At 40.9% G+C, this 10,972-nt stretch overlaps 1 protein-coding gene across 1 annotated transcript in view; it reads right to left on the reverse strand.

The window, feature by feature from the left end:
• The window catches only part of zgc:77784 (uncharacterized protein LOC402947 homolog), a 48,511-nt gene extending 39,418 nt beyond the window's left edge, over window positions 1-9,093 (reverse strand). The window contains exons 1-2 of the mRNA XM_036560426.1: window positions 8,629-9,093; window positions 3,697-4,023 (exon numbers count right to left, since the gene is read on the reverse strand). Of these exons, the coding sequence (XP_036416319.1) occupies window positions 3,697-4,023; window positions 8,629-8,689 (388 nt within the window). The 5' untranslated portion in view covers window positions 8,690-9,093. The remainder of the gene's footprint in view (window positions 1-3,696; window positions 4,024-8,628) is intronic.
• Window positions 9,094-10,972: the final 1,879 nt, after the last annotated feature.

The raw sequence follows: 10,972 nt of genomic DNA on the forward strand, positions 1-10,972 counted from the left end.
CAAATGACATCTACTGCTCATACATTTTATCTTGATCATTCTGACAATATACTAGAGCCCGACCGATAATAGGATTTTTAAGACAGATACCAATATCGGTATTTGAGGATTAAAAAATCTTATATACTGGACAATATTTTTCCTACAGAAATATATAACATGCACCAAAATTTTCCCTAACATTTGTTATGTGTAGTTTAAGTAAAACAGGGCCTTACCAAGATAACATGACACGCAGGTTAAAAAAAAACGCGCAACTTTGGGATTTCACACTGTAATGTTACAAACAAATAAACATCTGTCACATTATCGTTTAAAGAATTTAACGATTAATTGGATAACATGTGGGAGCATCTGAACATGATGTGTTACTCCTAACTCCATGAATAATGTCTCACAACATATCAGTGTGCTCTGTGCTTTAACAAAAGAGTGCCATTACAACACACACACTACATGTTTGAAAGAGAAGCTTTCTTTGGCTACCAGGCCATGTTAGATACTTGTTCAGCTCACGTTTATTTCCAATGCACCGACTGTAACGACAGACATGCAAGGCACATATATGTATTTGTATATATATGTTTTTTACATAATTTGAAAATGCCTGTTGCCTTTTACACTGTGTGTAAATTTTATGATCATTGGACCAAAAGAAATGTCCCAAAATTACCTGGACCAAAAGTCTGGTTCCATTACATGAAAAGTAAAGTATCTTTTTTCCTTCTCCTGTAAAGTTACTATTTTGGAGATATGAGGTTCAGAGTACAGCGCTTGTTGTCCACAACAGTCCTTTCCTGGCACCACGAAACTATCGTGATAAGTCAAAGCAGTGAAATTTCAGTCGCATATGCATGTGTAGGACTGTTGTGGACAAAAAGCGCTGATCATTGAGTGTTTGTATCCAAGCAAAATGATAAAAAGCAGCAAACGGATGAAGCTAGTGCTTACCATTTTGCAAACCTGCATGTAGAAAAGTGACATATGGAAATACGTAATCGATTCATGGTTTGGATGGAATTCATAAATGTGAAAGCAAACCAGCAGTAATGAGACCCTCCCCCAAATGAGCCTAAACCAATTGAGTGCTTAGAAATGCAAGTAAGTCTATTCAACTCCAAATTATCAATGTTTGTCTTAAATCTTTCTCTTTGCCATTTTGTTAGCTACTAGCTAGGTGAGATTGTTGTTGCTATGGTAACCAACAGTCTGCGGGCCAACCTTCAGGGTTAAAGGTTGGTGATTTAGCAGTTATAAATTAACTCCAGCGTTTAAGACAGGTTATTGTTAAAACTGTGCTAGAACGATCAGCAGAGCTTTATTGTACCGCAAAGGAGGATTATTTTATTTAATTCTGCTGTGAAGCCACAACAGGGCAGTAAAGTTGCTGCATGTTGCCGACCCCTGGCCTAAACCAACTACTGTTAAGCATATGCTAATTGTGATGTTTAACTGACAGTGCCAGCTTTCACATTACTGCAGTGAAAAAGGATACGGCTGACATGAATGTTTTCATTTGTCTGGGATATGTTTACATTTTGCCCATAGATAACCATTGATTTTGTAGAGAGAAAGTATCGATATGGCAGCTAAGTGGCATCACTTTGTATCAGCAATCCAGTTTTCTATATAAAAAAGGGAAACCCTGCTTAAAAATGAATCATCCCAAAAATGAGAACAACATTTTGGTCAACTCTTATCAGTAAACAGAGGAGTGATGGTGTTTAAGCCACTCAAAACTGCTTTGTACAAGAGCACAAGCTAAACTCGGTCACCTCGGCTTTAACAGTCTGGTGCAGTCTGAATAAATTCGCTATAGCTCTGGACAGCTAGATAGACAGATTGCTCTCATTTATACTTCTCCACTGAAGTGCATGGGTTCATATAGGTAGTAAATGAGCATGTTATTATATGGCTTTTCTCTTTTCTAATATTTCATTCAAATTTAGCAAACACCACCAAAGCCTTATAATAATAAAAGATGTTCATTTTAAAGGCACGGAAAACAAAAAACATCAACAATGTCATTACCCCACCTGCCAAAACAGTGCTATAACAGGGCTGCACAGTGCAGCAGTTTTGCTTGCATGTACGATTTAAAAAATGTATAAATCAAGATAAATTTTAATGCATTCACATGTGCCATCTTCTGCATTGCTATCACTGAGATTTGGGAAAAAAACATTGTGTACATAACAGTGAGTCACCTAACCATCTATCACTGCACCAGTAACATTCTAGTGTTCTCATCTGAAGAGGCAGCCTCCGCCACACAAGCCTCCTCTTCATCTTACATAAAACCTACTTGTTTAAACTGCAGAAGTTAAAAGATTTTTCCTATTTTAATTAACATTAACAAGCTCAATACGATCCTTTTTTGTTTCAAACAGACTCACATACAAAGTTTCTCCAATTTCTGACACATAAACACTGACCAGCCACTTCATTAAGTACACCTCCCTGTATCTACACTCACTGTACGTATAACATATAGGTGCACTTTGTAGTCATACAGTCAATTACAGACTGTAGTCCATCTTGCTCCTCTGAATATTTTACTCTCTGAATACTTTAATACCTGCTCTTGTGGGGGTCCTGATCATTGAAGAACAGGGTAAAGGTGGCCAACAAAGTATGTGTTACAGCGCTCGGATAGTCATATTTGAGTATGAGTGCATTCCCAAGCAACGAAAGTGAAAGAAAGAAGTGGGTTCATGCAGTTACAGCCCTGATGTAAACAAAAGTAAACTGAGGAAGCTGTGAGGCATTGGAAAGCGGGAGAGCGCTAGCTTTCCAGGCTAGCTGTTTTTAGCAGCTGGCTAACTTAAAGCAGCGCTTCATCACTGCACGACACGGGGAATTAATGATACTGTAGATCAAACACGACACAAAAGCACCGCTTTCAGTTTAAACGTACCTAAAAGGAGGACTCTGTTTGTCTGGTGTTGATATTTTGCGGTTCACCCCTTAAACTACTACAATTGAATATCCAGTCGTCGCTAGCTGGTGTCTGAATACTGTGATGTCATTTGTAGCGGGGTAGCCGAGCGCTCGTCACCAGCTAAAAATAATCTGTTTTCTTTCTTAAATTATGACTATTACAAAATAGCCATGTTTTTCCAGCTGGTAAAAACAGCTCAGCAGACACTTTCTCCCACTCTCCCATGACAGATTTGTGAAATGTTCCACTGTTTGGTGAGTCGAACAATATAAATTTTGTTTATCGTGATAACATTTTTGGCCATATCGCCCAGCTCTAACCAAAACACTGACAATGACATGAAAAATATGATAAATGACATGATCTCCCAGCCCTTCTTCTGAGACATTCTCTAAATTGCTTTGTGATATACTTCAGACTGAAAACAATTGAGGTTCTGCAAACTTAACTATGCTGATTCAACATGCTTTCATTTAAGTGGGTCAAGTGATGTGGAACCAAGTGTTCAAAGAACTTGTTACGAGCTCAGCTACTGACTAATACCATTATGCATTTAACCCCAAGTCACTCTAGAAGGAGTACCCCTGCCTTTGGTCTATGTAGGGTGACTTTGGTTGAAAGCATGCAAGGAATTCCAAAGACATACTCTAACACATTCTTTAAGAAATCTGGATCATATCAAAAGCATTTTACTTAAACTCTCAGGAAATCTGCACTCTTTCAAAACATATAGATTGAATGGAAAAGTGACTTACTGGCTACTTCTAGCGAGGCATTCCGGCTAACCGCCTCTCCCAGGTAGTTGCGGGCCACGCAGGTGTAGACACCCTCATCTGGCTTGCTGCGGCGCCCATGGACAATACGCAGGAAGAACAGCGAGCCGCTAGGTAGCAGCATGCGGTGCGAGCGTGGGTCATCTTTATCTGTCTCCACATGCTCTCCATCTTTGTACCACTCCACCGTTGGTGTGGGCCGCCCCTCTGCCTTGCAGTTCAGAGTGGCTGGTTCCCCTTTGGACACAATCAGATCAGAAGGGTCCTCCACAATCCGAGGCGGACTGTCCTCCAGGCGTGGCCGAGACCCTACAGGAAATCAACTGACTATTCAGAGTGTTCTGTGCCATTCTCTTCTAGCCATCATTCAATACTGAAAAGTCTCCGGTGATACAAACAAGTGCAACATGAAAGGCTAGGTTGTCGGAAAAGCTTTTAACTTTCAAAACGCCTGACAGGCAGTGATTAAATCAGACGTGGGTTCTACATGTAAAGATGTGCTTTTATTTGTCTCTCTTGAAGTCAGTATTGCACTTTATACATATTTCAGACAGGCACTTGTCCTGAAGTTAAAAGAAAAAAGAACAGTGGGTTTCAGACGGCATCAAACGAAACGGGACTAGAGTAGACTCTTAATGGCTGGTGGTGGAAGGAGCCTGAGGAGCTGATGACTCAGCATCTATTAAGCTTTCGGAGAGTCCGGAGGGGCTGACTGGAGCAGAGAGAAGTTGAAGGAAGCTGGCATTAGGGCTGGGTTTGGCATGGCTGCTGCCGGGGAAGAAGGCCTGGAAAACTCACCGCACTCCTCCTCTCGGGACCCATTAGTGCAGGACTCTATAGGTGTCGATAAAAGCCTACCAATGTGGGGCATGGCTTTAAACTCTGGGCTTTCAAGAGTTCACATGCCTGCATATGCTACAGTACAACAGCTAGGACTGCACAGTCAGTTTTACCTTGAGAGGATACAGATGAGAATGCCTTGGACACAGGCAGAATGTATCTGAGATCTCATATTCTTACATTCCAGGAAAAGTATGCACCTATGGCCAATTCAGTTTTGACCGTTGCCATGGCACCATTGAGAAGAGGATAACAGCATTGAAAATTGGGTCATGAAAAAGCTTACAATGACAGACCTGCTTTCTTCATCAAACACAGTCCAATATTAGGTTATCAAGGACTAAGATATCAATGAAAATGAAAATGCTCAGGACAGTTTGGAAAAAATATGTGCCAATATTAAAATGTCCATTGCACTACACTATTATTTAAAAAGCAAGTACAAGAAAATAGTAATCCATGAAGAACCCATAAGAGATAATACTGGTAAATTTGTAATTAAACACATACACACATTTGCACTGGACATTCTTGCATCATTTCATGGTGACAGTGTAGGCTACAGCTCCTTGATTATAAATCATGGCTTGTTTTTCTCTTGAATGCCTGAAATTCTTTTGAATGCTTAACGCTTGACTTCTTTATGCTTGAGTAAAGGAGAACTGTGTGACATCCTCTAATGGAAAAGTGCAGGATAATTACTCCGTGTGTTTCTCTAGGATGAGCTCATGCTCTTGATGGGTAGAGCACAGACAAAGAGGAGCAGCTCTTTTAAAAAAAACATGAGGAACGGTGCATTATATAATTGCTGCTTCTCTCCTTAAGGAAAGGTGCTTATTCAAAGATTTTAAAACATGCATAACATCTTTTCATACAAGACTAAGATGAATATGCTATTGCTAATAGTAAGTATAATAATAAACTGCCAGTAAAACATTAATACCAGTTACAAAAATGTAATGACTTAATCTGTCCAGAAAAGGATTGAACTGATTTAGATCACCAGCGCTAAATGAACACCCACAGTGCTCACTGTAGGTATTAGTTTAAACAATGGTGATTTTGGTAAAATATGGACTTTATGAAGGAAGGAACATAAACTGTGAGGTACCAGTCATCACCAATTCTCTTGCTCATTTAAGACTAATGAGTGACAACACTCTGCTTCTGACAGCACTGGGGAAGAATTACTAGGGCAGAACAAACTGGGATTAATCTGGGGACCTTAAGCGCCAGCAGCTGACTTCAATTGTTGTTTGATCAAAGCTTTTGCACAGTTCTGTTAGACTGCAAGACTAGTGCTGGTGCAAGAAAAAAAGAGAGGCTCGAGTCGCCTCCTCGGCAATACCATTAAAGCAAGTTATATCTGGTGTGTGACTACGAGCTATGCCATTATGTAATGCTTTACAGTAATTAATATTAACAAAACATTAGCTGTGCATCTCCTACTCCCTCCTCAGGGTTTGAATGTGCTGTTGTTATGCTAATATGTTGTGAAAACGAGGGCCAGAGGGGGTTGTGTTTCCAAAGAGGTTTTTGCTTTAGACATACAAACAGAAATAAACAAGAGTACAGCCTTGAATGGGCGCACCCGCACCAGGCAGTGCAGCAGAATGCGTGCGGAGAAGTCTGTTACTGACCTAATCAAACCACATGGCGGAAAATAACTGTTTGTGGAAAAGGTCAGCTGTGTATGCGTGTTGTGGCAAAGAGCAGTCAAACAAGGACAGGCTTAAGTCAGGGCACTGAGATATCTATAGCCGTTCTTAGCTAATAACACTGTAACATAGACGTAACTATCCTCTGACACGGTCTGCCTGTCCTAGGTGGTCCATCTAATGCCATTTGCCATTTACAATGCCATTATCCTATGTACTCCACTCAAGCAGAGTGGTCCATCTGCCCTTATATGACTTAAAGCCACCACACGACACAAACTGTGCAGCACTGTTTTGTCTATTCTCTGTTTAAGCCCTATTATGTTAATGACTGCACAGAGACTTTTTGTATGTCACGACTGATATAAAATACAGATACAGCACCACAAAATGATCCACTCAGCATCAGATTAATTCCCTACATTATACAAATCAATCTGATAGAATGAACAATTTCAATTTGAATGGCTGGGATAAGGCAAAGGATATTTCTATTATACTAAAATAAATCTGAAAACAAAAACTTTTCATTCTACAATAAAAAACCCTGCAAGTTTGTTTTATATTATTAATTCGTGAGACCAAACACAAACAACTAAAACTGTTTTGACTGGACCAAAAAATCTCCACCGTTCCACTGTATTGTAACAAATGTGGCAGTTTTGAGAAAACATCACAAAACACCTTTGTGAGACTCTGACATGGTGGTTAGTGCAGGCAAACCCTCCTGCATACACAAAACCGTGACTTGTCCTGTCAAGAGAAATGTCCACGGTGGTACAGCCATTTCTTAACGACTGGACCGTGAAGGCCCCATTATTTCTTACTTCTTCAAAGCTTGTCGCAAAAAATGGTTTCTTAAGAAATGTTTCACACCACCTCCAGAACGAACACACTCACTTCTCACGCTACTTTTATATAAACGCGTAATTGGCAGCAACGCAGCGTGCCTTGTGCCTTTCATATTTGAGGCTTCCACTGTGTTAACAAAGCACATGGCGTGCACCTCCGCAATGGTACTGCAAAATCCACATTAACACTTACAGTGTTCATTGTGTCCAGCTGGACTTAAATGAACGCGGTGTGTCAATTCAGCACTGTGGGTGATAATCCAACACTGGGGATTTTGCTGTGTGTATAATGGAAGGGTCAGAGGCATCCCTTAACATGCATTTCAGAACCTTGCTGTGCACAGCAGCTTCTGTCTCCACTAATGCTCAGGGCCAGCCAGGCACAGCAGGGGGACACGCTGGGCTACAGAGACTGATGATACAGCATTGGTGCTCGCCAAGTGAATGAGGCCACAACAAGATTGACCACATCCATGGCTTTACTTGAGAACACATATGGTAACATTGAAATGACACATATAAGACCTTTAGAAGAGATTAAACCAGTTCTTGCATCACTTTCAAAAAACATAAGATCTTGACATTTTATGCCTCTGTTAGAACAGAGGAAAGAATCATTTTCAGAAGCTTGACACAGCAGTGATCAGCTGAGCCTACCCGAATATATGATTGTGTGCCTCTAGCCCTTTATTATCTCTTCTAATTCTCTAAAATGTTCTTTTCAAAGACCTTCCCCTTTGTTGCTCTTATTTGGCATAAGGTGTGCCTCATAATACGAGACAGCAACAAGTGAAACATCTGGAGAAACACAGACTCAGATGCTTTTGTTTTGGGTGCTTTCTGCACAGCAGCCTTTTCCACACCTTGCCATATGGCACAAATGTTCTATAGTGGGATATGCAGAATGCCCCCTGAGTTCAGGCTCCAGTATTAGAGGATGAGTAACAAAAGGAAGGGCTCACTTTCATGTGCGCACATTGTTCCCGAGAAGTAGCCTGTTTACAATCATTTCAACGTATAAATTTCATGAGGTCTAGCTTAGCTTGAATGAATGAATAATTACTTCCCTGCTGAAAAAGGATCAAGACTTTTTATTGGGAATTGGCTAAATGTTTCCAAGCCCTCTAGTTTCCCGTAGAACACCTTTAGATCCCATAGGAAACCATCAAGCACTTAGAATCAGCCACAGATCACCTGTTAAACCATTAGGATCTTTTACACTACCAACCCATCAAAAAAGCCAAAACACATTACAAAATCATCAGGAACCAACAAAAACACTTAATAGTATTTATGTTTTTTTTTTTTCAGCATGGTTAATGCATAGAGTCCACACGCCCTTCCAATTGTTTCTGTACCGGCCTACGTTGGTGTTTGGTTATTCATTGAAAATGGTTGTAGTGTGCTGAATAATGGCTATTACACTATTTCCTTGTTCGTTTGTGCAATAAAATGAAAATAAACAGCTTAAGAAATTCCCCAAGTGAATTCAGTTAGTTAGCTTCAAATCAATAACACATCAAATTTTACTTTGTTTGTCTCAGTGTCTTTCCTTTAGAACTTACCTGTGGAAACGCAGATCTGAACGAACAACAGCAGTAAGGTCTTTCCGGCACCCAGCGTCATTGTCAAGCGTGCCTCGAAGATTTTTCAAATATTTTTTGGCAGAAGTGAGACGCTGGGGTGGCGGTTTCAGAATTATGAGGTCGAAGAGTCGCTTTCATCTTAAAGTCACATAGTTATGAAGACGGTCTAGTCAACTTCGTGTGACAGAGCAGCCTACGCCTCACTCGAGCTGTGCTAACGAGCATAACGGTCACTTCAGCACTCAAACTCTCAGCATCCGAATGACGAGGCGCTCCGTGTCGGCTCTGGGCTGGATATGGAGTCAGAAATGAGGTAAGATGACGACTCTCGTTTCATGTTGCTGGACTTTTTGGTCCATTTTTACCTCAAACGTATCGTTTTTAGACTGAGGTGGGCTCTGTCAAACAACGAACACAACCACTCGCCGCCAAACGGCCGTTGCTCCAGCCGTCTCACTCCGCGCGTTTAAACGAAAACCGCTCGAGCAGCGTTGAGTTTTTTCCCGCCTGTATTCCGACAAGCCCCGCCCCTCGTGCCAGGATTGGCTACACTTAATAAAATCCCGCCTTCGCCTGCGCCAAGATTGTCCGATATGTCATGCTCGCGCGCAGACGCGGTATTCCACCAGCCAATCCGGGCGCAGGAGGCGCGAATTGTCCGAAAACGGGCGGGGAAAAAATAAATATATAATACGCTCCTGCTCGTCTGCCAAGCCGAATCGCGCACAACTTCTCACAGCGTTAAACAAAGCTTAAAGTGACAGCGCTCTGATAAATATTACACCCATCAACCCGAATAAACTCAAACCACCAGCTAGGTACTACTGCACTATTAACTTGTATTCTTCTGCATCATCTATCTTAAAAAAGCCGCTACATCTTTGGAAACATCTTGTAACTGCCGTTGAAAAACACTGTGACTTCTGCCTACCTGACACTTTTGAGAAAAAGCCTCTCTCACAGGGTTCAAAACATAACGATTCATTTAACAGATTCGTTTCACAAACGTGACTCGCATCTTTGACGTGCCCGATTTAATAATATCCATTTTGTTTATTTTTTTTACTTCATATAAAATTTTAACTTTAAAATCTATCATACACTAATACATTCAAAAATTATGTGCATTATTACCCTGCTGTATGGCAAAACATCACGTTTGAAAATTATCATGAAACTTTAAAAACATCATTAAACTGTAATATTCATTCTGTGAAACTGCAACAAGCTATTTAAACTATATCATGCAACCATGAATTAAAGCACCTTATATTGTCTAAATTGCTGTTGTTCGCTAAGCAGTTTACACTTATAGAGATAGTTCTGATGTTTCACGCTGCAATATGGACATATTGATTATTTTAAGTCATGCAAAATCACTGTACTAAGAACTGCTCAGTTTTACAGTTTAGTAGGGAGCATTTACATTCAAGCTGCTTTGTGTGCTTTAGCATCCCAGACACTGTTTCAGTGTCATCAGAACTGTTATGCTGTTACAGTTCTGTTAGATCACTGATTCAGTATAAACATTCAATTTATGATTACTCTCCCTCGGTCAGTGGTCAGAACCCTCACCAGACCAGCACTGAGTAGGTATTGTTTGGGTGGTCTGGATCATTCTCAGCACTGCAGTGATGTTTACATGGTAGTGGGTGTGTGTGCTGCAAGGTGTGGATCACACACAGCAGTGTTACTGGAGTTTTTAAACAAGTCAGTGTAACTTCTGGACTGAGAACAGCCTGCCATTCAAAAATATCCAGCCAACAGTGTCCTGTGATCTGAAACTGACCGCTGATGAAGGACTAGAGGATGACTAACACAAACTGTGCAGCAACAGATGATCTGTCTAACTTTACATCTGCAAGGTGGATCGAGAAGGTCGGCATGACTAATAGAGTGGACAGTGAGTGGACACTCCAGCAGCACTGCTGTGTCTGATCCACTTTTCCCAGCAGAACACACACTAACACATCACCGTCACATCAGTGTCACCGCAGTGCTGGGAATGATCCACCAAATAATGCCTGCTCTGTGGAGGTCCACTGGAGGTCCTCACCACTGTTACTGTGTGCAAAATGGGGCTAACAAATTATGCAGAGAAATAGATGAATATTGTAACTACATTTTATGCTATTTATTTTTACACATGTGAACACCTGACCATCACACCTAAACCATGAGATTTGGCCCTTCCTTTGTGGCTATTACAGGCTCCAGTCTTCTGAGAAGGCTTTGAATTTGGATTCTGGAGTGTGTCTGTGGTAATTTGCGTCCATTCAGTCAAAGGAACGTTTGTGAGGTCAGACACTGCTGTTGGACGAGA

This window comes from Colossoma macropomum, unplaced genomic scaffold (assembly GCF_904425465.1).
Source record: "Colossoma macropomum unplaced genomic scaffold, Colossoma_macropomum, whole genome shotgun sequence".
NCBI classification, from domain to species: Eukaryota; Metazoa; Chordata; class Actinopteri; order Characiformes; family Serrasalmidae; genus Colossoma; species Colossoma macropomum.